The 27,247-nt window shown below is 39.5% G+C and overlaps 1 protein-coding gene across 1 annotated transcript in view; it reads left to right on the top strand.

Moving 5' to 3' along the window:
• LOC104481597 (chondroitin sulfate proteoglycan 4-like) overlaps positions 1 to 27,247 on the top strand; it is a 41,166-nt gene that overhangs the window by 6,019 nt on the left and 7,900 nt on the right. Inside the window, exons 2-7 of the mRNA XM_086771241.1 lie at positions 6,017 to 6,180; positions 6,777 to 10,346; positions 11,156 to 11,626; positions 12,471 to 12,647; positions 18,143 to 18,341; positions 21,857 to 21,988. Coding sequence (XP_086627367.1) covers positions 6,017 to 6,180; positions 6,777 to 10,346; positions 11,156 to 11,626; positions 12,471 to 12,647; positions 18,143 to 18,341; positions 21,857 to 21,988 — 4,713 coding nt within the window. The remainder of the gene's footprint in view (positions 1 to 6,016; positions 6,181 to 6,776; positions 10,347 to 11,155; positions 11,627 to 12,470; positions 12,648 to 18,142; positions 18,342 to 21,856; positions 21,989 to 27,247) is intronic.

Here is a 27,247-nt window from a genome sequence, read left to right as displayed (position 1 = left end):
GTTAGGACAGATGAATTAGCCTTTATTTTGACTTTGTGTTTTTCACATAGAAAGATAAGTAACATTATTTTCTTGAAGGGACATTGTACAGTTGGAGTATCTTGGGAAGGATGTGCATCGAACATGTAGAAGATAAGGACCTTCTCTCTGTATTTGGGGCTCCTAGATACCAGTGCACCACATGACAACAGTAGATGGTAAGATGGCAGATTTGAAATGAGTGAATGCAATTTTTTCCCTCTTTCTTTTACTTCCTTTTTATGCAGCCAGTCTGTAGAGCTCCCTGATACAGATTATTAGTGAGGCCAGTGCAAGGACTGTGCTCTCAGCTGAGGAGTTACTGTGACACAGAAGTGACTTTTGACCTTGCAGCAGACAGCAAAGAAGCTAACACCTGCTGGGATGGCTTCTTGAGTTCTGGAGTTTGGAGAGGATCCTACTGAAAATACATGGGCGATGTTAGACTCAATCCTTTACTGTTATGATTTTATTTTTATGACTAGGTAGTATAATAGAGTGCAGGCTCTGGCCCCCATAAAGCAAGTCATATATAGCTGCTTTCACAGAAAATTAGCAGGTTACATGGGAACATTTTGTCTGAGCGGCAGTAATTCTGTGGCCTCATTATGACATTTATTGTAGTGTTGAAAACAGAAGATCAATATATTAGGTATGAAAAGTAGACAAATGTTTTTGTCTACATCAGAAGGATTAAAGATGTCTGACAATTAAGTGTTATCAGCATTGATTTTCCTTACATGATAGGCTTCTGGCTAAAGCATTACCTTTAAAAGGTCCTGGCACTGGTACCTCCTGAACATTTTGAAGACAAAAACATTGTCCAAATACTCTCTTACTGCCACAAGTGTGGCATTTTTTTTCCTTCTGCTTGAAGATCAAATTATGGTTTGTTTTTTTTTTCATGTGAAAGGGTAGATATTAGGGGCAGGGAAGTGATCTGATAAAATATCCCTCTTCTCTTTTTCGTCTGGCGAAAATGCAAAAACCTTTGTGGATTACATGAGTGTAAAAGTCTTTCTGGGTTACTGGTTCAGGCACAGTAGGGAAAGCCTTTCCATATTACTTTCTTTGGAAGGAAGGTGTAAAAGGGATCCAAAGAAGGAAAGGGTTGAGATATGTGGAGCTTTGGCTGTTTCCTATCCACAGTGGAGACCAAAAGGAGTTGAGCAGATGTGAAGTCTGCATTAAATTACTTCCAATTAAGAAGTGAGTGTGGAATTGTTATTCCAAGATCACTGTTCTTCCTTGTGATCCCTGTGGATTGCTGAGAAGACACATAATCTAGTCTGAAATGAGAAATACTGACAGAAAAAAGAGAAAAAAGAAATAAATCCATTCTTTCAGTTAGCTGTTTAGTCTTGATTTTGTTGTTGTATGGATGTGGATAGCTTGTGATAACTGTAGTGAGTCTGAGTTTTGTTTCTTGTAGATACATTTCTGGGGTTGTTAGTTTTGGCAATGGAGAATAGACAAGGCTTTTATTGCTTTAAGCTTTGAGTACAGAAACTAAGAGAAATAGATGTAGCTGTTTGTAGAATTTGGTGATGTTTTTAACCGTAGAGAGTGAAAGCTGAACAAAAGGGTAAATGCCAGCCTAATGCCACCACTAGATGACGAGTGAAGAACCTTTGGCTCTGTGATTATGAAGGCTTTTGCTGTGCCTGTTGTGGTTTCTCGTGGTTACTTCTAAGAAAGATGTGGACAGAGCTGGTCAGGAATTTTCCGTAAATTTACTTGAAAGAAAATTATCAAAATTTACACTTCCCATATAAATGTTAGCTGTTATGATGGAAAAATCAGGAGAGGTTTATAGCCCCAATGTGGTATTTCTAGTCAGAGTTGAGGGTTGTCTCTAAGGGAGAAAGAAGAGAGGTAGAGATCACAAATTAGCCAGTAACTCAGGTTAAACAGGTCTTCAAATTGGCATCCCAAGTGATTATGCCTCTATTTTTTTGAGCCTTGGTGTAGCTTTGTCCATGAAGGGATGTTACATCTGATGCAGATCTGGTTATTATCCTTAGCTGCTTCTACCCATGTTTTCCCTTTGAGGCACAGAGTGATTACAGAATAGATTGCCTAGTCAATCCAAAGGAATCACTACGTATATTATATGCTGAATTCACCTGTTCCAGTAGCAAGGGAGCTTCAAGGCTGGTATTGATGGTTGAACTTCACTTACTTTCCATAGTAGTATGATTTGACATCAGATGGTCCAGGACAAAATGTCCCCTTTTCAAAAGTTGTGTCACTAGGTTCATTTTGAGGTCACTCATAAGATTGTTTCAGCCAGCAATCATTCCAAAAGTGTCTGCTCTAGAGGAACTTGATTCCTGTACTATAATAACATACTGCTCAGTTTGGTGGGTACTGAAGCAGAAATCATGTCAAGGCACTGAAGGTGGTCTTGGCCCAAGATCTCATTTACTGCTGGATCAGTGCCTAGGCTGATGTTGAGTTTCCTGCCCCACCTTCAGTGATGGATTCTGACTCTGAAGTGTTTTATGGAAGGCAAAAGCTTTAATGTGTATTTCTTTTTTCTTTTCCAGGAAATTTAGTATAAGCACCAAACTGTTTCCCAGTGGCACACCGCAAAACATTGACTGTGCAAATTCATTTCTAGTTATTCTAAATTGCACTCAGTAATCCATCAATAATTTAATCTTTCTGCTCAATTACTTCAGCCAAAATCCCATGTTTTTTCCCACATACTTGAGTCTAATGAGAATTTGATGACTTTAAAAGTTATTCTCAAGTTCCATCAGCAGTCATTAATTTTGATTCAGAAATTCACCAGTGAAATTTGGGGGCTGTGTTACAGTGGTCATAGAGAAACTTTCACGGCATTAACATCTGTGAAAGCTTTTGAGGAATAATTTCTGAGGAACTTCACTGATAAAATTATAATGAAATCTCTTACTTGCCAGTTCTGTAGGATCACTAGGATGTAATGTAGTGAAACAAATATAACTGCTTCGTAGAGTCTCAGCACGGTGAGGAGAAGGGTCTGTCTTCTCAAAGTGGAACCTTCTTGTACCCACAACATTATATAGATATTCTGATGTTTCTACAATGGCTGAAGGAAATGGAGTAACCTTTTGATTAAGACAGATTATTTCAGACAGCTAAGTTATGCTTCCTGTGGTCTTCAGGAAGACGGTATGTCAGTGCCTCATTTGCTGAGATAGTCAGGGAACTCCTCTCCCTTACCCATGTTACTGGGGGTAGGGATAATCTCCTGTAGTCCATCTGTACAGTAGATAGAACAGTGACAGTCCTAGCCATTGCCATAATAGGAATTTACTATAATATAAAAATCATAAACATTTAACCTGTTTCCTGGCTTATTAGTAAAATTTAATCAGCACTTATATTGGGGGTCTGTCTGTAGTTCTATTACACCAATACTTGCTTTAAAAGGGAGGTTGATCTGTATTACCACTCCACGGTAATAACATTTCTGTATCACAGAATCGTACAACCATAGAATGGTTAAGGTTGGAAGGGACCTTCAAAGGCCATCTAGTCCAACCCCCCTGCAAGGAGCAGGGACATCTCCAACCAGATCAGGTTGCTCAGGGCCCTGTCCAACCTGGCCTTGAACGTTTCCAGGGATGGGGCATCCACCACCTCTCTGGGCAACCTGTGCCAGTGTTCTACAACCCTCAAGTGTAAAAATTTTTTTCCTAACATCTAATCTAAATCTGCCTCCCTCTTGTCCTGTCACAACAGGCTCTACTGAACAGTCTCTCCCTGTCTTTCCTGTAGGCCCCCTTGAGGTACTGGAAGACCGCTATCAGGTCTCCCCGTTGTTGTATACAACAAATGGCATTGGTTGTCTTACTGTATAGATTTTATGGAATACCTGTAAGGTATATTAGAGCTATTCGATGAAAGCTTATTTTTTGCTGGAAGTAAACTGGTGGTGAAGAATTCCTTTTTCTTCAACTTGGAACCAGTTTTTCTATGCACAGTGGTTACTCTTCCTTTGCAAGAAATATGTGTACTTCAGTAATCTAAAATCTTTCCTGTGTTTTTCTGCGTACTTAGTATAACACACTATTACATAGCTTTTGGCTGTGGGATTTGCGGAAATCTTATTCTTGTGAAAGGCACCTAGAATTTTTGTGTATACAAGAGTAAATTTTTAGATACTATTAGTGATTGTTTCATGAAACAGCTGGTTAAGGAGATCTTTGATTTAATACTGTGTAATGTGCAGAATCCAGTTTAGAGTCTGAGTTAAAGCCATACTTTTTAAGGGTCATCAGAGTGTCTGAGATTTAGCAGAGGGACAGCTAATGTAGAGACAGGAACAGTTAAACCTCAAAAGTCCTCTGCAGTTATGCTTACTTTAAAAAAATAACTGTGTTAAAATGAGAAAGTTTTCTCAGAAAAGCTAAAAGCAGCAAAATAAATATTTAACTGGTGACGTCCTTAAAGAGTTATGTCCAAACACAGCTGAAAGCATCATAAGCCCTGAGAAATATAATGTGAAAATAGACAGGCCTGGGGAAAAAAAAAAGTCAAGGATCAACTAGCTGAAGGAATCAAGGCTTTTACTAAATCCTTCTTAAATACATTAAGAACAAAAACCCTGCAGCCAGTTGATTAAGTTATAAGTATAAAAGAAGCACCCAGAAAGCACATGGATACTGCAGAGAAGCTAAATTAGATGGTATTTACTGCTAGTTGGGAAGATTCCCAAACTGGAATTCCTTTTTTTAGGCAGGGACCAAGAGGAGTTGACCTAAAAAAATCTCAGGGATGAAATTGCTTACTTGCTAAGGGTAATATCTGATCTCATGCTTTAAACTCTCTGGGTACCTGAAGCCTGGAAGGTGAGAAATTTTGTGCCAGTGTTTAAAACAAGAATGACCAGAGGACTGTAAACCTGACATCCATACCATTCAGAGTTAGAGATACTGTAACAAAGGATAAAAGTCACAGAAGTAAGTAGGATCAACTTGGGAAGCGTCAGCAGGGTTTCTTTAAAGATAAGTTCTGCTGTACAAACCTCTTGAGGGTTTCTTGATGGGTATGGGAAAGGTGTCTAAGATTTAGATTCCCAAAAGACTTTTGGTAAGATTTAATTGACATCAAAGGCTTTTGAGCAGCCATCAGACAGGAATGCAGATCTTTGTATATTAAGTAATGGATTAAAAGATAGGAGCAGGGTTAAATGATTTTTTTTTTCTTTTTTTTTTTTTGTGTAGCAGGGAAGTTACCAGCAGAGTTTTTGAGGATTTGGTCTTGGGATCTGTGCTGTTCAGTGTAGTAATAACAGGGGTGGTAAAGACAGTGAGTAGTCATATGAGAAAGTTTGCTGGTGTTAATATTCTCCAAGGCAGTAAAGAAGGGAGAAGAGAGTGAAGGATTGCAGGAGGCCTGTACAGAACTGAGTGGCTGGGCAGCAGGGCATCAGGGATATTGGACAGCTGTATACGTGAAACAAGAGGACACTTGTGCCTGGAAAACAGATGGACGAGAAGGTATGAAAGAATCACGCAGATGTCAGGAGACTTGTAGGTCTTCTCATTAGGGATGAGAGGGATGTCTTTGATGGAGGTGTAAAAGCATGTTGTAAGATTTTTCCAAAGAAAAACTAGAGGAGTATGTCAGAGAGAAATCCTTTGGCAGTTACAAAATAGACTGACTGTGACTGGCTCAGAAAAACACCTGAAGCAAAAAAAAATAATTAGAAGAGTATTTGAAGGAAAGTATTAAATATGTTCTTATAATTCCGGTCATCACTGTTGGAGCTAGAATACTGGGCTATATTCAATCCTTATCCGTACTGTTATGGCTGTTGGTCGCTCAACCAGTTTCTTGGACTGATGAATTTGATATCTGAGATCTATTTTCATTCAGACATAATTATATGGAGAATTAATGTAAATTATATATACATATATATTTAGCTTTAGATAAGAAAAAGAGGGGTTATTTTGTGTGTGTGATGAGATCTCCTGCTTATTTTCCTTTTTTTTTCTTTCAGTATCATTTTATGGTGATAGCTTTGTGGAGTTGAACATGGCAGAAGTATCCTCTCAGACATCCTTACAGTTGCGGTTTCGAACAAGCAAGCCACATGGACTGCTTTTTCTTGCAGCTGGGAAGAAGGATTATTGTTTAATAGAGCTACGCTCAGGAAATGTACAGGTATGGTTTATAACTGTAGCTAAAAGATATGTATAGCCTGTATTGTTTAGTGATTTTCCCTTAAGCTGTTGTCTCTAACAATTCTCAAAGTTTATGTTTAAAAAAACAGAAAAATGACATAATATAATTTATAATTTCAAAATATGGTATTTATTTCTTACAATGATAGTTATTAAAGTTATCTCTGTAAACCTTTGAGTCTCTAGATCTTAAAATCAAGATAATTATGCTCGAAGTATGAGGTTCAGAGGGCAAAATTTGAGATTTGATGTTGTTAGCATCATAGACAATGTTTGTATCTGAATAATAGTTTTTCTGCAAGGTAAGTTCTTGAAAGATCGTTGTCACTTGGGTTCTTGGGAGTTTTTGGTCCTAGCAGAACTGCAGAGGAGTCCATTACCTCTTCTGCAATTATTCAAGTCATACCTATGATAGCAAGTGAACCTACACAAAATTTTAGTGGGATTTTATTTGTTCAATTATATTTTGTAAGTTACATACTTAATATGAACAACTAATCTATTAATGATATATTAATATATGATTGTGAAAAATACCGCTTTGGATTTTGATAGTTAAAATTCTGTCTCTTGCAGCTGAGAATTAACTTTGGCGTGGGGGAACGATTTCTGCAGTCTCAGCAAAGATCTCAGCTGAATGATTTAGCTTGGCACCTGGTTGAACTACATCATGAACATGATAATGTCACATTGGTAATTGATAAACATGACAGAAGTAGTGCAAAAATGCCTGGAAATCTCTATGAATTAAATATTGATCATGGATTCTACGTAGGTGGTACTAGTAAACTTGAGGTTCACTACCTTGTTGGAGCACTGCCCAGTTTCCGAGGATGTATCGATGATGTGTCGTTCAATCAGCTAGACATTCTGATGCCTCTGAGACCTTCTCCTGGCTTTAAAAACGTCCATGAAGTTTCGGTGGGATGCAGTGATGAATTCTTTGCAGGTGAAGATGAGCCCATTAGTTTCTTCAGTTCCAGATCCTATGTTTCTTTTCCATCATGGAATGTTGATGATGAGGGAACCTTGGAGTATACATTGCAAACCTCAGCTCCGCGGGGCTTGCTGCTTTACCATCCTGGGCAAGCAGGAGATTTCATTGCAATGGAAATGGAAGATGGATTAATTAAAGCCTATGCTGGAAAACGTAAAAGTAGAACCCAGCTTTTCTCTCGTAGGTCCGTCAATGATAGTAATTGGCACTACATCAAACTGACATTTACTGCAGAATATTTGCAGCTGACATTGGATGAAGAAACTGTGAAAAAATCATTGCCTCCTCACAGCAAGCTGCCACTTCTGAAGGGGTCTCTCTTTGTAGGTGGTGTAGATGACAGCACACGATCAGAAGTGATTAAGTTAGAGCTAACTTCAGTGTCTGGGAAATATGCTAGGGGAGGGTCCTTCAAAGGTTGCTTAAAAGATCTGAAAGCCAATTCCAAAAAGAAATCACTGACAAATGTTCTGGTAACTAAGGACATTTCAGCTGGATGTGAAACAGCAAGTGCTTTTAATGCAAATCTTTCTTTAGACATGGCTGTAAAGAACCCTACTGTGAAAGCAGCCCCAACGTTTGCTGTTTCTCCTGAAAGCTCTGTCTCACTGGGCGAGGAAGACAAAAGCCACCTTTTAGTTTTGAGTAACTTAATTGTGTTAGAGGGTGGACAAGCTTCACTTGAATCTAAACATATTAAAGTCAACTTGGACTTTCGGAAATTAGGGATTCATCAATCACAAATTATTTTTGAAATAAAGGAACCACCCTCTCATGGAGACTTGAAACTAGATGTTGAACCAGCACAGGAGGTAAATATATTTACTATGCAGGATGTGTGGCAAGAGAAGATTCTTTATGTCCATGATGGCTCTGAGGACACTTATGATTATTTTAATTTCTCTGTTACTACTAGCAGTGAGAAGATTGTGCCTCCATATTTGCAAGGAAATGAGCAGCATGTGTTTAGCATTACTGTCACTCCAGTAAATGATGCGCCTGAGATCACACTTCCTGAGGGAAACTTGCTACTTCTCTTAGAGCACTCAAAGAAGCGTTTGACTAGTGATCTGATAAAAGTTCTAGATAAGGATACGGATCCTATGGATCTCAGTCTTTCAGTACTTGGAAATCTGAATGCAGATGCAGGATTTTTAGAAAATTCGAAGCATCCTGGACAAGCTATCACTACTTTTTCTAACGAGGACTTAAGAAAAGGCACTGTTTTCTTTGTCCACACGGGAGTCAAGAACTCAAGGATTGTTCTGAGGGCGAGTGATGGTGAGAAAGTGAGCAACACTGTTGTGTTACGGGTCATGGCAGTTCCTTTGGATTACAGAGTTGTCAACAACTCAGGCATAACACTGCTCCAAGGTGTTACAGCTCTGATCACACCTAGGCATCTGGCAGTTGAAACAAATGCCAACCTGCAGGAGCTGGAGATACGGTATGAGATTACAGAGACACCCCGGTTTGGGGAAGTCCAAAGGCAGCATTCAAGGGGGGAATGGAAGCGAGTCAACTCTTTTTCTCAGCGCTCTGTTCAGCGCAGCCGTGTGAGATACTGTAGCACTTTTAAAGAAATTCAGCTAGAAAATGTTACTGACCAATTTAAATTCAAAGTCAGCATAGGAAACAGAATCAGTGAAGAGCACGTATTTCCCATCAAAGTGAAATGGCTAAGGTATGGTTTATTGAAACACACTCCTCTAGAAATTGAAAAATCAAAAAAAAAGTATTTGAATTCAGATAATCTTTTTGCTGTGATTGTGGGTCTAGAAATACCTGAAGATCAGCTTCATTTTAAATTGCTGTCCCTACCAAAGAGTGGACAAATACTGCTTAATGACCAGCCTTTGAAAAAAGATTCAGTCTTTAGCCAGAAAGATATTACTGATCAAAAAGTGGCATATGAATTAATCAGCAGATACCATGAAGACAAGCGTGATTCATTTAGATTCCTCATTTCTACAAAGTATCTGGAATCAAATTTATACGACTTTGAAGTCTATGTCAAATCAGATTTCAGAAACATTATTGTGACTAACAATGGCCTAACTGTTACTGAAGGTGAAGGAGAGTTAATAACAAGCACAAAATTGTTTGTGCAAACACCAGATAATAAAACTTTCCAATATAAAGTTATACAGTTTCCTAAGCATGGGAAATTAAAACTCATTAATTTTTCAGGCTCATTCAGGAGTAATGACAATCTCACCACTTTCACTAGCAAAGATATAACTGATAAGCGCCTTATGTACGTGCATGATGATTCTGAGACAGCATTCGATGAATTTCTTGTCAGAGCTTCCAGTGAAGAGTCAGGAAAGTGGGCAAACTTTCATTCAGAAGTAGAACCTTTGTCAGTAGAAATTAGATTCAACATTTCTGTCCAGCTGAAGAATGATGAGAAACCAGTACGTGTGATTGATAAGATATTTAACGTAGTGAGAAATGGGCAGCGATTATTAACTTTGGCAGATCTTTGCTATCATGATCCTGATTCTGATTTTTATGATGGAGAGTTGCTATATACTAGACGTGGCATTTCCAATGGAGACTTGGTGCTAACAAATGATACTTTGCACAGACTCTACCAATTCAAACAAGCAGACCTGGAGCAAAAGCAAGTACTGTTTATACACCATGGTGCAGATTTTGGGCGTTTTGTACTCTTTGTGACAGATGGCAAGCACTATACCTCTTTGCTTCTAGAAGTTAATGCCTCTGATCCTTATGTTAGGCTGGCAAATAATACAGGCTTGTTGGTTCAAAAAGGAGAAGAGGAAACTGTTACAACAGCTAACCTAAGTGCTATTACAAACCAAGACATCAGGAATGATGATGAGATCATATATGAGATATTCTCTTTCCCAAAATATGGAAGGATTTATGTAAATAGTCTATTGATGGATTCCTTTACTCAACTTGATCTGATAAAGGGCTATGTGGCCTACAGGCATGATAACAGCAACAGCCTTTTTGACACATTTAACTTTACGGTCCGTGCTAGAGATGTCCATCTGGATGCTGAAGTGCATATTCGCATATATTTGGAAAGTCATCAGTGGCCACCAAGGATTGTGAATAAAAACAATCTGTTAGTTGAAGAAGGAAAACCAGTCAAAATCAGTAAAGGAAAACTGCAAGTAAGTTAACTGTTGTCCATTTTTCCGATCTTGTAGCAAATTTTCTTCTTTTTCAGCCATTGCAATGTTTTTAGTCTCTCTGTCTTCTCTTTAACTCCTTTTCGTTTTCACTAACATGACTGCATTCTGGATGCTGAATTCTTGGGAGACTAACACTAGCAAGCTTCCATTTCTAGCAAGCAAATGGCCCTTAGTCTTTGACTCCATTAAATATTGGTTCTTGAGAAGGGGAGGATTTGGAGATGCTGCACTTGTGTATTGTTTTAGTTATGACAATTGTTTGTACTTAATGTTCATCTGTCATTCTTAGTGGAGCTGATGGGAAATGTCAAGGAAGAAAAGGTTTTGTTTAATTCAATTTGGAGCTAGCCCAATTAACACTGTCTGAGGATTGCATCCAAAATTTTAAAAACATCAAGCTACAAACCCGAGGTCATTTCTTTTTGCTTAATGTTTTCCTCCCAGTTATTTGTGTCTAGCCTTTCACCCTGAGGGAGCTCTTGCTGAAATCCTTATTTCAGGCAGGGGTCTGCACTGCCTAGGCTATTAGTTAATTCCACAGCAAGTTCCTTTTCAAAATTTACAAATGTGGGGCTACAAAGCACTCTCATGCCACATTATTTAACAAATCTACTTGAAGTACTACTGTATTGTATTAGGAGTTTGCGGATGTATCATGTAACCTGAGCAAGGAATGCCAGTTAATTAGGCAGACAATCCAGAAGTTGAAAATGAAAAATTCAGAAGAGAACTTAAGAATTTCTCCCATTTCTGTTTAAATAATTGTGGGGTATGTTTTTAAATTTAAGGTCGTTCATGAAAACAGTTCTCCATCTGAGATTGTGTTCACAGTAAGACAGCTTCCAGTACATGGACACATTCGGAAGTTTTCCTCAGAAGAAAGTTATCTTGGTGCTGACCAAAGGCCAGTTTTGAGCTTCACACAGCAAGATGTTGACGAGGGCAAAGTTCAGTATGTACAGACAGTTTCTGACCAACTAGATGACCATTTTTCTCTGGATGTGACCAATGGTGTCCAAACAGTGAGTGGAATAGACATCTATGTAGACATCATCCCCAGAATGATTCCCCTGGAAGTACAGAATTTCACAGTAGTTGAAGGGGGCTCGAAAGCGCTGGTGGAAGACTATCTAAAAATTTCTAGTAGACACTTTGCTGGTCTCAACTGTGAATTTATTTTAATTGAGCAGCCAAAACATGGATATGTGGAAAACTCTTGTGTGCCTGGAATGAAGTTAACCACATTTACCAGAAAACAGGTAATGCATTTAGATCTGTTTTGCTGTAGTCATGGTTAATTATTTGTATTGCTAAAAGATAGTTTTTGCCTGCAGTGGGATGATTTGGTGGGAGGTGGTAAGATGCATGAGTTTGAGCTTTATCCTGGTCTTGTAGCGAAGATCTTTCTGCAGTTGCTGGCTAGTCGTTAGGGTGGGGAGGGAGGATGCCTCATTGTTGTGGTGAACCACATCACTTCCTTGAGAGCCACTGGTCACGCAAACTAGTGAGCTATAATCACAGTAGACTGCTGGGCTACTCATACTCAGGCAGAGTTGTTGATACTCTGGAAACCTAAGACAGATTGACTGTGGGTACATTTTGAAAAGACCAGAGGAAATAGTGTGTAGACTGAACAAGGAGGAAAGTGGGGAAAAAAAAAAATTGAGTAATGTCTTTGCTCACAGAAAGCCAGTATATGCATAATAAGCTAATTTTCAGTCTTCTACCTCTAAGAAGCAAAACTGTATCATAAGTCACCATCTACTAATACTCTGTTCAGTTTATAGATTCCAGGAACATTGTGGTAAGTATAGTGGGATTGTATTTTCCGTTTTCCCTTCAAGGGACGGGGAATGCCAAGATTGGCAAGTTAAAATATTCTGTCTGGAGGAATAGACAGATGAGCTGTAAAGCTTGCTATTGTGGACAGAACAAAGATAGAGGTACAGAGCAGATATGAGAATAAATAAAGTCTTAGACCTCGTAAAAATTTGAGGCAATAAATACAGAGGGGCGTGCCTAAACTTGGATATTTTTGGGTTTTTAATGTGGCATTCATTTTCTTTCAGCCTCTTTAATTTTTCGGGTTGTTCTATTTTTCAGGTGGAACAAGAATTAATCTACTATGTTCATGATGACAGTGAGGAACTTGTGGACAATTTTACTGTGATAGTAAATAACACGGAATTGTGGAAGCAAAGCTTGCCCCAAACTATATTTGTAACAGTTACTGCAGTAAATGATGAAGCTCCTGTTATAAAAGTGAACAGAATTCTTCGGGTATGTTTGTCACATCTTGAAATGTTAAAATGATTTCTAACTTGATAACATTTAATGCATGTTCATTTACAGAGCATTAGGTTTGTATCTGGTGGGATAGCCAATATAATAAATGGTGGTCCTGGGATTTAAATAAATTAATGTTAATTAAGGGCGGCAGTACATGTGTAATGTGTACTTAGGGAGATTCTAGTCATCCTGAAGAACATTTTCTGCTGTTGTAAAGTTTATTTAGAAGGCTGACTGAGTTTTCTTTTAATCTTAAAGATACATGAAGTCTCTTGGACTGACGTAGAGCTTGTGGGGTGGGATGGCTTGCACCTGGGTCATTGTTGTGTATTAGTGTTGTTTGCTAGGGTATCTTGAGGGCTATTAATGAACAAGGTAGCTTAGAAAAGTACCAAGAGTAGTGATGATGAGGGTGTAAACATCTCACTGTTGTCTTAGCACAGCCTTCAGACCCTGTGCCTCCTGCCATTAAGTGTACTGAAGGGTCAGACCTGCTGAGGTGCATTCTGCTGCCTGCTTGTCTCTGGATCCCCAGTGGGACAGTACAAGAGAAGAGAGTAGCATTGTCACTGGCACTTCATTAGGGAATTTACTATGTATTGAGTATTTCTGAAACAAAACAGGAATGTTCCCTTCTTTAAAAGTTCCCGATAAGAATAGCACAATGCAATCTGTGAAAATCTAGGCTGTTACAGGTCGTCAAAGTATTAGTGCAGACACACTAGTAGCTATTACTATGTGATACTGTGAGATAAAAGTGGACATGGTGCTGTTAGATAGATGGTTGGACTTGATGATCTTGAAGGTCTTTTCCAACCTTGGAGATTCTGTGATAAAAAAGGACATGCTAACTTTTTCCTGACTCCATCCCCCCAAATTCCTGAAGAAAATTTCAAAATTGTTGACTGCTGCTACCTTTTGCTCTTAATAACCATAGATGGCTTTTTAATCTTTTGATCTTCGAGAAAAGTCAGTACTGTAGCTTCAGTTTCAGTGCTTTTTCAGATTTATTTATTTGTTTGTTTATGGGATTGTTATTTGTTTGTGTTAAAAATAGCACTCAGTAACCAGAAACAATTTATTATGGACACTGTGCACATGTAAACCAAAAAGCTCTGTGTGTAAAGGCTTTCAGTCTGAGATCTGATGAGTGAAAACAAGTTAGGTGACTCTAAAAAGCAGAATGAAATGGATATAGGGCAGCTAATGAAGCTGTGGTCACAGTAAACCAGCTAAGGGTCATCAAGACAGAGAAGATATTTAACAATAAGTTTGAAAGAAGCTAAGCAGGGTATTTTAAGACAACATCATCTCCAGTGCTGTATGTTGCAGTTTACAAATTAGTGGCACCTAAAACATGCCTTTATATTTACATATTTAGTTGTGTGTGGCAGAGAGAGAATGAATTACTGTGAAGATGATTATAACCTTGTGTGGTGTGTTTAGCCTTGTCTCACGAGAAAAGACATAACTTTCAAGCAGGGATAGTGCTAGTATTGTGCAGCTTTGCAGCAACATCACATAATCCATGGTAATCTGCAGATGCCCACAACATAAGACACGCTGCCGTGTGCAGAGACTGCTGACTGAAGGGCATTACTTCACAAGCATTTGAGTAGTATAGACTAAAACCTTCCTTGGTTAAAGTAATTGCAGTGGTACCCTACAGACGTCAGCACAGCAGTAATGTTTATCTGGTCACAGATGAGAGGGATATATGTCCTGTCAGAAATTTTCCTGTGTCTCCCTTCTGGTGCATTACTGGCATTGAACTGCAGTCTCTTAAGAGAACTGAGGCCATGCAGTGCACTGCAGTGCAGCATATGGATTTTTCTAAAAATATGTGTAAGTCTAGGCTTCCCAAGAACAATAATAACACAGCTTAATGTAGCCAAATTTGGTCCTCTCTGCTGGGGAGGCAGTTTGCTATCCCAGAATCAAGATGCTGCCTTTGTGCCTGTGATTTTGCTGGTCATGCATCAGTTACTGCTGAGAAATAACCTTGATTTTTGTCATGGGTGCATACTAATATTCACACATATGTGTGCAGACTCATGCGTATTCATGTGCAGACTAAAACAAAACTGGCAGTTGAGTTATATACTGGGAGGAATACGCTGAGATGATCCTTCTTCGAAGCAAACTTTCATATACCAAGTAGATGAGAGAAAATGGATTTTTCTTAGTCCTGCTAAATATTAAGATGAGCTGGGCATTCCTGCGCAGAGTGGTGATACTTGCTGGCCTGATGTTCTAGCAAAGCATTGTGTCTCCTCAAGGACATTGCTAGTGGTGAACATTGAGTAATAAACTTTGTATGGCTTTAAAAAAGATTGTAGCCTTTTTATGTCTTTTGAAAGGTTGGAAATGTACAAAAAGTACAAAAGTATAACATGAGGGACCAGTACTGTGAAAACTGAGGTCCAGGAGGAGCATTTGAGTTGACTGAAGTTTAGCACCTCAGAAATTTTGCAGATCTCAAGATAAAGAGTTAGAAAGAACTATTAAACAATTTTTTAAAAAGTTAGCTTTTAGCATCTGCTGCTGAGAAATAGCTTCTGTGAAGAGCTGCATTACATGGCCAGTGATGTTGGTGTGAACATAGGAAAGTTAATTTTGGCCTTTGTCACGGGGCTTCTGTCTAAATGCAAGAAACTGTTGAGCATGTGCACACATGCTGAATGAATCCTTCAACTCTCGCTCCCTTACTTCTGAGGCATCTGTAATATCCTTTCTTCAAACAACCTTGTCTGTTGTCATCAAGGTTATGAACACTATCAAGCTGGGAGGAGTTTCAGGAGGGCAAACAACTAAACAGTTTGGGTTGGGGTTTTTTTTTTTTTGGCTCTGAATTTATGAAATGCTGAAGTATTTACATTAAGATAATGTATAAGATACAGAAAATTCTATTGTCCTTAGAGCTTCTGTAATGTATGCTAGTAATCCTTGCATTTGATTTAAAGCTCTTCTGTTAGAAGGGTCAGTGCATGAGGGATGTGTTTATTTAGAAACTATACAGCATTTTAGGTGTAATTTCCTAAAAATTCCCCAGGGTCTGTGATTTTTTTTTATCTGTGGGGAAAATGGGAATGGGAAATAGGATATTTTTAAGAAAATCACTATCCTGGCATTGTTTGCAGCATTTCTGTATATGCTTAAATATACTTATGGGTAGTGATGCTGTGAAATGACTGTATCCTTCTGTTGCCACAAGAGGGCCATATTTTCCTAGAATTAGTTTTTTTAAAAAAACAAATTGCAACACTGATTTTTTTTTTTTTTCTTTAAATCAGTTGCTTATCACAGTATGCAAATAGTCATGAGTGAGTGTCTGGTAGTATATGTAGCACACAAGGAGATACTGATAAGCTGAATGCTGTAAGTAGAGCAGAATGGGTTATTTTCCAGTGGGCAGGGTCAAGAACCTTTTTTTTGGACCATGCCTGTGGAACATGTTAGCCACATGTAAAATTAGTGTAATGCGACATCATGGAAGTTCAGATGCAGTTTTCATAGTGCTCTTCAAGGAGGACTTGATCCCAGATGTGGAAAATAAACCCCTGGTACAGTATTTGCAGTATTCTAAGTGTCCGCTTCCCTACAGCCCTTTTCAGTTCTTGGATCCTCAAGGATTGTGTTGCAGGTCGTGGAGCACCTCAGCATGTACAATACTTTAAAAAGCATAGTGTGTTAATGTGCTGGAACAATAAAAATAAAGACTGTCTTTACAGAAAAAAAGAAATTTTTTTTTCCTTTAGTAAGAGAATAAATTCTGAAACTTTTGGACATTTAGCGAGTCATTTGTAATAATCTGTTTGCATAGTCCTTTCTTGTGTTTTTGCATATTCTGTATGTGACTTGTAGAATAATCTGAATGAGGTGCTACTGAGGTGAGTTAAAGGATCTCAGTTCAAAACCGGTGACACTGATGTGCTTATTTGGTGCTGCTCAGTAAGTCAGCCTGAGCTGTTAGTTATTGTCCTGTATTTTCACAAGTGGTGTCTTTTATTGAACTTTGATAGTAGTAATAATATTACAGAGAAATACGTATTTCAAGGGAGAAAATAGCTATTTCCTGGTTGCAAGATATTTTCTATTATAAAATGTAACACAACTTCTTTTTGAAACTATTTTCCTAATTAGATAACACATACAATTTCATCTTAGTATCTCTTTTTCCATGGCTCTTATTTTGTGACACCATGTAGTCTGAAATCTTTCCTCTACTGAAATGTCATGACAAAAATCCTAGTGGCTTTAAAATGTTTTCTTCCATTTACAAAAAAAAAGTAAAATTAATACTTAGGGGAAAAAAATCTGTGACTGCTGATTTTTTTGTTTTATTTTGTTTTGGCAGAGGTAACATGCCCTTTGTCAAGTTTCCTCTTCAACCATTTGGTGTGATGTTATTACCAGATATTTGTTAAGCATGCTAAGACCCTAGGACAACAGGAAGGGATGATGCAGTATGTATTTTGAAGCTCAAGCTGAGGTTTTTAAAGGCTCAGACTCTTAAGATTGTACAATATGTAAACTCTGCATGGAAAGAATTGGTATTGATGTGTTGAATATTTAGTAATATTAATTTATATCGAGATAACCATATATTATTCTGTAACTCCAAATAAATACAGCAAAGATTAAGAGTAAAATGGGCTGTTATTTATTGTTTCCAAACAAGAAATTATCCAGTGAGATATAGATGAAACTCAGATAGCAGTCTTTTCTGCTTGAAAGAAGGAGCTTGCAGTTTCTGCATATCATAAGCAAAAAAAAAAAAAAAGGATTTAGATTTACTAGAGTTAAGTAATGGGTTTTATGCCATCTTTTCAAATACTAGTTAGCTATTTTGTCTGGAAGCATGACCTTGCAAAGTGCTCAGCAGCTGTTGGAGGTGTTGATTCCTTAGTCTCCCACTAGACTGAGTACTTCTGTGCGGTTTTTTTGTGCACTAAAAAAGGCTTTAAGTGCAGTTGTTAGAAGGAAATAATGCAGCTACAAGAAGTGTTCCTTTTGTATTCAAGATTATTCTATCCCCAGGCTGTTTTTTCTTTTCTGCTAGTGAAAGTAAAGCATATTGAATGCCTTGCCGCTGTGAAGTACATGACACTAATATTCATCTGTATGTGTTGGAAAGGAGCTCCTTGGCTCAGTTATCAAAATATAGTGTTGTTACGTTTGCAAGAGTTTGGATAGTGCCTGACAAATAGAGTACTCGTGCTGCAGCTATCTAAAGCTCAAAGTTATGTAGGGTGTGTTTTGTATTATTTCATAGTCCTGTTTTTTGAAAACCTTTTGCCAATGTTAACTATTCCAGTCCATGATCAGAGATTTGAATGGACAGTAAGGAAACCTGTCATAGCTGCTAGTGTTGCACAGCACAAATCTTTATTCTTTCTTTTTCTTTGAAGGTTTCTTTTACTTTGATTTTATTTTGTATACATTTTCTTTATTATTACTATTTTTTTTTAATTTTGCTTTTCTAGGTCTGGGTGGGTTCAGTCACAGAAATAACTATTGATGACCTCTGTGCAGAAGACAAGGATTCCTCACCATCAGAACTGATATATTCTGTTACTCCACCTAGCAATGGGCACTTGGCTCTGAAGTCTTCTCCAAACAAGAGCATCCTTAGTTTTACTCAGGCTCATATAATTGAAGGGCAGCTGGTATTTGTACACAATGGTATGTGGTTTCAAAAACACCACCTCTGTTACCAAAATACTGCTCCTGTTCAGTATATTTGTGTTTGTAATCCTTTGAAGAGCGCCTTGTAATGTAACAAAAGTCTCAGAGCGCCAGTTATGTGATACATGATCTCACAAACTAAACAGGAAAGGGTTTGATGACTACTTAAATATGTGCTCACCAAGAAACGTTAGTCTATTAGTGGTTCAGTTGGTAGCAGCCTTCTTTCTGAATGCAGGTTTGCGGTAGGGGAATATATAAAATGCGGTTTTTTTGACCATTATAACTAAGAATCTCCTGAAGCCTTTCTGTCTTGCTACAGTGCAGAGTTAGTCATGGACCAACAATCTCTCAAGTAGCTGCCACAGCATAGTTGTGTTCCTGAGCAGCTCTGGGCTATCAAGTTATGGGTCATCTGAGTGATGTCAGCCTCTCCTTCAGGCTGTGAAGGAATTAGGTTTTAACCATTGACTCTTTTCTGCCAGTGGCCAGAGCTAGAGATTGGGTTATTTCTCCTGCTGCTATAGAGACAATATGTGGGCAATAAAAAAATAAGTCAAGGCAACTCCATTCATCCTTGAGTGGCAGTGCTGGGAAGCCACAGGAATGAAGATCCCAGTGGGGTTCCAGCCAGTGGAAGAGTTGGCACTTTTAGAGGGTGATAGCTGCTTTTCTCCTGCCTCAGCTCTATTGTTAGGTTACTTCAGCTGAAAGAAGAAAGGAGATGCTAAAGGAGGAAGAAACCAGTTTAGGGGAAGGAGATGGACAAGGTAGAGCACTCTCTTGCCAACCCTGAGATAGGCTGGAATTATTTTCAGCCCTCTCTTGGGTGCAGTGTCACTCCAGATCTGTGTTGTGTCTTCATGAGGCTTGATGCAGGTTAAGGTGCTCTGATTTCCAGTGCAGCGTCTTGCAGAGTGCGTATGTGTTGCTGAAATTGCTTTACAAGCAGCTGCTTGTGAGCTGTAGATATCTTGCTCAAATAATTTGGTCAGGAAATGAAAGGTCAAGGGCATGGCAAAAGTGAACCAAGATGTTTAAATTGTTCCGAAGAAGACTTTGACATGTAAAAACAGCTATGATGGTAGGATAGTGGTGGTCTCAGTGTGAGGAAATGAATCCATTCTGTGTTCCAGAAAAGGCAAATGTAGCCTTGGGAAGTGATTAGTAAAAGTAAAAGGAACAAACAATTTTATTTTCCAGTGAGTGGGAGTGTGGGTTGTACAGTAAATTTGAAATGTAAAATTGCCCAGGTCGTGTGTCAGCTTTTGCAGCTGCTCTGGCTCTGCCATCTTCAGCCCCATGGCCTCCAATGTTTCAGAAAGTACTTTGGACATTTTGCTGCTTCTTCTTTCTCAGTCTATGATTTTCTTTCCTCCTTCATCTTGGACCGTTGCTAGACATGTACTTGTTATTCTCATCTTCTTGCTCCCAGCCTTTTCCTGGGGCTTTTCCATATCTGGTTGCTGTCATTTGGCTTTTTACCCCTTTTCTCTTCAGCTGCTCTGTCCCTTGTCTTTAGTCTTCTAGTGTGTGCTACCTTCTTTAGCTCCTCCTGGGAGGTACCTCCACTTCATGTTCTCCACAGCCTGACATCTACTCTTCCTACTCACTCCAACCCTTTCCAAGAGGAAGAGCAGCATCTTCTTGGCTGAGGCAGCTCTTCCATTCCCTGGCTGCTCCTCATGGCACCACAGATCTTTTACATCTGTACATGACAGTGACTCTCCATCCTCAGAGTCTTTTGTACTGCCAGAGAAATTACTACTGTACTTTGCTATTATGCCTCTAACATTAGACTTCACAAAATTTTCCCTTCATCCTTGCTCAGTCTTGTGAGTTACATTATGCTGCTTGTTCTGTGCTGTGAGTTGCAAATCTCCCTCTTTGTTCTCATGTTTTCCCATTAAATTTTCTGTTTGTTTTGTGTGTAATCCCTGATTGTCCTGTCACCAGCATAAACGCAAAACTAGAACATACCTTTCGTTTTCTGTACTCCTTTTCAGTGAGAATTCCTTCCCTTTTCCACCCTTGCTTCACTCCAGGGTGTTCCCATCCCACTTCGGCAGTGTGAGGTCTGCACTTAAACACTGCTGGTGTTTTTCTTAGGGCAGTACTGAATTGAACTCTTGTTGGTTCTGAAGTCTCTGTGTCTTTTCAGTACAGTTTTTACAATCCTCTTTTTTGTATCTTTTTATCACCTCTGATCAGATATGCCTTTAAAAATTAATTGCAATAAAATAATACATGCTCTACGCAAAAAGCATGTCAGGATTTAGTTCTGTTCCTGACTCTGCCAGTGACAAAAAGTCTGTGTCAATCGGGCAGTTGACCTGTATTAGCCAAAAAAGCAAGTGAGGCTAAGTAGGCCCTTTTTTCACAACCGGAGGCAAATAGTAGACTCCTCAATGCTTTTTCAAATGTGCAACTACTTGTGCATTTTTATAAAGAGAAAACATCAGAGAATAGAAGCTTCTAAAATAAAAACAATATGACCTGATCTTCCATAGCTGCTTAGGTGCCTGGCTAGATATAAGAGCGTTGCCTACGGTAGTTGTTAACTATAATCTCAGAACCCACGTTTGATTCTTCTGATATGTTAATTTATAGTTAACAAGGAGTGCTGATCTTTAGGTGAAAGTACATGACATCCTGTCAGGATATATATTTATGTAGCAAGATCTCATGGCTAATTTGGGTAAAATAAGTAGAAGAGCAATGGTAGCTGTTTGCAACAGTTAGTGTCTCAATTTTTCATTTTCTCTTTCAACCTAATTAAACGATCTGTGGAGCCTCTACTTAAAGAAAGATTTAGGAAGCTCTGTACACCTCGGTAAGTCAGTTCCAAGAGATGTGTTTTTACAGGAATCCACTCAGACTCCTGGAGGTATTTTGCTATCACTTGTGCCAAAGTACATACAGATCCTAAGATTAAAGAAAAAAAAAAAGTGCATTTATTATGAGTACACATAACCCCTGAAATACTTTAAGCTGTGACAACATATGCTCTTCAGCAAAGCTGAAGTGGAGCGAAGAGGCGAAGGAAACAACCTGAGAGTTGATTCAGTCCTTTAAATGTAAATCAAAATGAAAGAATGTTCTGGTTGCTTTTCTCCCCAGACACCTTCTTTGCCAAAATGTGACAGCTTGAGTGCGTTCGTCCCTCCTGAAATATAAAAGGAGGAGGAAATTTGGGAGTCATTGTCTCCCCAAGTTTAACTTTGTTGCAGCTCTGCTGGGGTCAGTGAAGAAAAAAAGGAAGGGGCACTCTGCTAATTTACATGTAAGGGATGTCTGGACTTCAGTGTAAGCAACAGCCCGTAGTTCTTCATTGGGAAGATGTTTTCTGCATTATTAATTTATTTAATTCTAATTAAGATAAAAGGTACTGATCAAAAATTGCTTCAGAATGCCTTTGGATGTATTTTACTGTAGTCAAGAGCAAAAGTTGTTCAGTGTATGTTTGTATGTTTTGGATGACAAATAGAGTAATACATTTTTGTTTTTTACAGGAGCAATGTCTGGAGGCTTCAACTTTCAGGTAACAGATGGTTTGAACTTTGCACCTCGACGGACTTTTAGCATCACAGCTCAAACACTAATCATTAACCTTGAAGTGAACAAAGGACTCAGAGTCTTTCCAGGTCTGTTTTTAAAGATTATAGTTATTTCTTCTACTTGAAAAAATTGCATAATATATAGTTATTTGTCAGATAGCTAATCGGCTAAAAAAATGTATGTGGGAACATCCATCTGTCTGATTTTTAAAAGAAGAACAGTTATGTTTTCTCAAACAATATATTGCTTTATTTTATAGTCTTTAACTTTTTTACATGCACATGTGCTTGGAGTCGTGGAAACTGGAAGTGAAATATATAAGCATAGTGTGACAATTACACTGTGCTTATAACCTGTAACTCTACCTAAGCTCTCAACAATTCTCCATTCAGATTTGTTTAAAAGCTCTGTGTTCATATATTTAGAGGTGTCTTAGCTGGTTGTGATTTTGCCGGGTAACAGCAGAGTGAAGCTTGTGTCCATGGGGTTCTGAATCGCACACATAAGCTCACTAGATTGCTACTTTGCTGCCCTATTGTTTGAGCTGAGTTACAGACAGCAGTACAGACTCACTGATGAATCAGAGGGACTGAAAACTTTGATTTGTATTTGTGCATTTAGAACTAGTTGAATCAGCAGCTGAGTATTTTTTTAATGAAATCCTACTCCTGCAGGAGTTGATGTGTTATGAGCCATCACCAAAGCCATTTACTGCTTTGCACTGACAAGAGTAATCCCTCATTGAGTTAGTAATCTAACATTAATTGCAGCATTGAAGGAGAAAGTGAATATTAGTCTTCTCCTAGCAAGGTCTTGCATCACACTTTTGTTTGTGCTACCTTATTTTTGCTCTGAACATGATCCGTACAACCAGAGAGAGATTGAGAATTGGTAAAGCTCTACAGGTATTAGTCTGTATCTTGATTTATTAATGTGATACCTAAGAGGAGCACTTTATTTTCTTAAACTTCTTGAATATAAGCTGCATAAACAAAGACTTGCAACAAAAGCCACTTAAACATAGGCAACAAAAACCGAGATTGTAGCAGTATGATCTTCTAATTCAGTCGATATAAATGGGATTCATATAAATCCACTTACAAAGCTTATTAATCTGTGGTTTTGGTGTGTAAGGTTTCCTCAGGCACACGGATTTATAGGAATTCTATCTTAAGCCAAAGATAGTTGTAAGGAAAGTATGTGTGATAGGCAAAGTCTCTAAACTATCTGTCAGTTCTTTAGTTTGGAAAATACAATATTTCTTTCAGCACTGCAAGCTATAATTCATCGAATCCTACAGTTTTTTCCAAATTCTTGCTTACTTTGGGTTAGCAAAATTCCTTTTTGGTGTTAAATACCATTAATAGCTTTTCCACCTGTTCTCTTTATGATACTTTTTAAGGACATTCTGGAGCTGTATGGATTTCGGCTATACTTGCTCATCATGAAATGACTGTTACAACAGTGATGATGCCAAGTAGTTTATACACATAAAAACAGTAGGCAGGGTCCTGTTATATTTTATAGCACTGCAGGAAAAGTTGGGACAACTTGAAGACCTTTCTCTCTAGGGAGGTGAAAATTGCATATATCGGGAAGAATTTATAATGTCTTTGTGACTGGATATAAACTATTCTCTCAGGCATATTGTTCTGCAATTTTATAAGAGCATGTACTGCTATCTTCTTTTGTGTTGGATATACCAGGTTTGTTTACAAAATTTGTTCAACAGAAGCTTGTTTTATTCAGTGTGCTCAGTAAACTGACTGCTAGATACCAGAGGTTTTTTTGTATGTTAGATATCTACAGTGTGAGGATTTGCTCTCTTCAGGGAAGCAGTTGCTCAAAGAAGGAATGAGCTGAGTTGGTCTTTGAGAAGGATGCAGCCTGACTTGTAGGTGTTCAGAAGCAGAGCTGTCTAAGCAGTCAGTAGATGAGATGATTCATAACTGTTTAGCAGTGGTAGGCAGATTGCTCATGCCAAAGCACTTTCCAAATCTTAAATATAGGCAGTAAAAATGGATACCAAAATTATTAGGTATTGATAACGGCCTTGTGCTGTTGCATTCTACTTGTACGGATTAGCTTGACCCTGTTCTGGGGAAGCCTACAGAGGGTGGAAGCAAGGACAGGTAGCCTGGGAAGATGACAGAGAGATTGTCCGAGCAGCCAGGGATCAGGTAAGGAAGGCTAAAGCCCTGACAGTTAAATGCGTCCAGGGACATCAAGGGCAACAAGAAAAGCTTCTTTAGGTATGTCAGGGCAAAAAGAAGACCAGAGAGAATGTGGGCCCTCTCCATAAGGATACAGGAGATCTGGTTACCCGGGACATGGAGAATGCTGAGGTACTCAATGACTTTTTTGCCTCAGTCTTTGCCAGTGAGGGCTCTAGCCACATTGCCCAAGTCACAGAAGGCAAAAGCAGGGACTGAGAGAATGAAGAGCTGTCCACCGTAGGAGAGAAGCAAGTATGATACCATCTAAGGAACCTAAAGGTGCACAGGTTCATGGGACCTGATAAGATGCACCCTTTGGTCCTGAGGGAACTGGCAGGTGAAGTTGCCAAGCCACTGTCCATCGTATTTGAGAAGTTGTGGTAGTCTGGTGAGGTCCCCACTGACTGGAAGAGGGGTAACATAACGCCCATTTTTAAAAAGGGAAGCAACTAAGATCCAGGGAGCTACAGGCCTGTCAGCCTCACCTCTGTACCTGGCAAGGTCATGGAGCAGATTCTCCTGGAAACCATGCTAAGGCACATGGAAAATGAGGAGGTGATTGGTGACAGCCAACATGGTTTCACTAAGGGCAGATCGTGCCTGACCAGTTTGGTGGCCTTCTATGATGGGGTAAGCATTTTGCACTATCCCACATGGCATACTTCTCTCTAAACTGGAGAGACATGGATGTGACGGGCAGACTACTTGGTGGGTAAGGAGCTGGCTGGATGGCCATACTGAAAGAGTGGTGGTCAACAGCTCAATGGCCAGGTAGAGGCCAGTGACAAGTGGCATTCGTCAGGGGTCGGTATTGGCCCTGTTCAGCCTCTTTGTCAGTGACATGGACAGTGGGATAGAGTGCACCCTTGCCGATGACACCAAGCTGTGTGGTACTGTCGACACGCTGGAAGGGAGGGATGCCATCCAGAGGGGCCTTGACAGGCTGGAGAGGTGGGCCCCACCTCTCATGAAGTTCATGAACTCATGAAGTTCAACCAGGCCAAGTGCAAGGTCCTGGACCTGGGTCGTGGCAATCCCAGGCACAAATACAGGCTGGGCAGAGAATGGATCGAGACCAGCCCTGAGGGGAGGGACTTGGGAGTGCTGGTGGACGAGAAGGTCAACATGAGCCGGCAATGCGCCCTTGCAGCCCAGAAGGCCAACCACATCCTGTGCTGCTTCAAGAGGAGCATGGCCAGCAGGTTGAGGGAAGTGATTCTCCCCCTCTACTCTGCCCTGGTGAGACCCCACCTGGAGTACTGCATCCAGTTCTGGAGCCCCCAGCATAAGAAGGACATGGACCAGTTGGAGAGGGTCCAGAGGAGGGCCATGAAGATGATAAGAGGGCTGGAGCACCTCTCCTGTGAGGACAAGCTGAGAGAGTTGGGGCTGTTCAGCCTAGAGAAAAGAAGGATCTAGGGAGATCTTATGGTGGCCTTCCAGTACCTAAAGGGGCCTTATAAGAAAGATGAGGAGGAACTCTTTAGCAGGACCTGTTGTGATAGGACAAGAGGTAATGGTTTTAAAATAGAGGGAGGTAGATTCAGACCAGACGTTGGGAAAAATTTTTTTACGATGAGAGTGGTGGAACACTGGAACAGGTTTCCCAGAGAGGTGGTGGATTCCCCATTCCTGGAAGAGTTCAAGGCCAGGTTGGATGGTGCTCTGAGCAACCTGATCTGTTTGGAGATGTCCCTGCTTCTTGCAGGGGGGTTGGACTAGCTGACCTTTAAAGGTCCCTTCCAACCCAAACCATTCTATGATTCTATGATTCTGTGCTCTGCATCATCCATCCTTGTTTGTGTGTCTTCCTCCCCTATCTCTGTTCCTTTCCCCTGTGTTTGGATAGGGTTGATTTTGCGATCCCTCTGCTTTCAGGGAAGAAGCAGACTGTTCTCACTTCCTGTTCCTTCACCCAGGCTGTTTGCTGGCAAATAATGTTCCTCGCCCTGTTGTGGTGTCATTCCGGAGCAGAACTACTGCGGGTGCTGGGAAAGGTTCTCGAGTCTCAGGACAGAAGTGGGTGAAGGAGAAGATTATGTTTAGGGGAGGATCCTGTTTTACAGGAAAGCATGGGAGACTTTATTATCTGTGACCCTAGACCATATTTCGGTCTCTGCTGTGAGTGAGATCAGGTCTATTAGGAACAAATGGGGGCTTTGTGGCATGCATCCTCTGTCCCCATGTCCCTGTGCTGTGATGGTGGTGGTGGGATAACCTGGTATGGTTATGAAAAATTGGAGTGGTAACTTCTGTCACTAGAGTGTGACCATGTTTGAGAATTACTCTGTCTTACTCTGTTAACGCAAAGAGGCCTGATTTGCATAAGTAGGAGGTTATTGAGAAATAACTGTGTTTGCAGATATGCATGGTCTAATTAGCTGTTGCTCTGAGTTGTACATTCCTGACCACATCTGCTGTATGCATAGCACAAGGTCGTGCTTCCCTCTGCCTGTCACGCAAAAAAGGGAAGAGAAGAGAGAGGAAGAGGAGGGAGACTTCTTGAATTAGATATAGTGTGGGAGAATTTTTCTAGACTGGAGGAACTGCTCTGCTTTTCAAAGCAGTATGGAGACAGAGAGGCATGATAAGGTAAAACGAGAACAGGCAGAGCTACAGATCTTGTTTCGTCATAACAACTCTATTTCAAAGTAGGCATGGTTTGAACCAGGGCACAGCTACATGTAAGGAGGCAGAATCTTGATGTTACTAATGGCTCACAAAACATTGACATTCTTCAGTTTGCATACCATATTTTTTCTTCTGAATATTATAGCAGGAACATGTTGTTTTGTGTTGTTCCAATATAGATATTATGCTCTGTTGAAGAAGGATTGATAATTCAGACTTCAAGGATACATACTGCTAGTATCTGAAATTATGTGTTGATGCCTGTAAAAGCTTATTGCTTATTGCTCAAGAAAAAAAAAGAAAATGTAAAAATGGAGGCAGAAGTTGGTGCAGGGGGAATAGGATTATGGGAACCTATTGCTCCTCTAAAAGTATCATTAGACATGAGATTTAGTTTGCTGAGTGTGTACCATGAAACAGTGCATCGAAAGGAAGCCAAATATTTTTTTTTTCTTTTAGGAAATTACTAGGTTTATTTTTGTCACAGATATGTCAAAA

The sequence above is a fragment of the Chlamydotis macqueenii genome, chromosome Z, assembly GCF_036417535.1.
Source record: "Chlamydotis macqueenii isolate bChlMac1 chromosome Z, bChlMac1.mat, whole genome shotgun sequence".
In the NCBI taxonomy this organism is placed as follows: Eukaryota; Metazoa; Chordata; class Aves; order Otidiformes; family Otididae; genus Chlamydotis; species Chlamydotis macqueenii.
Note: the sequence above shows the minus strand (reverse complement) of the source record. Positions and strands in the feature narration are given on the sequence as shown.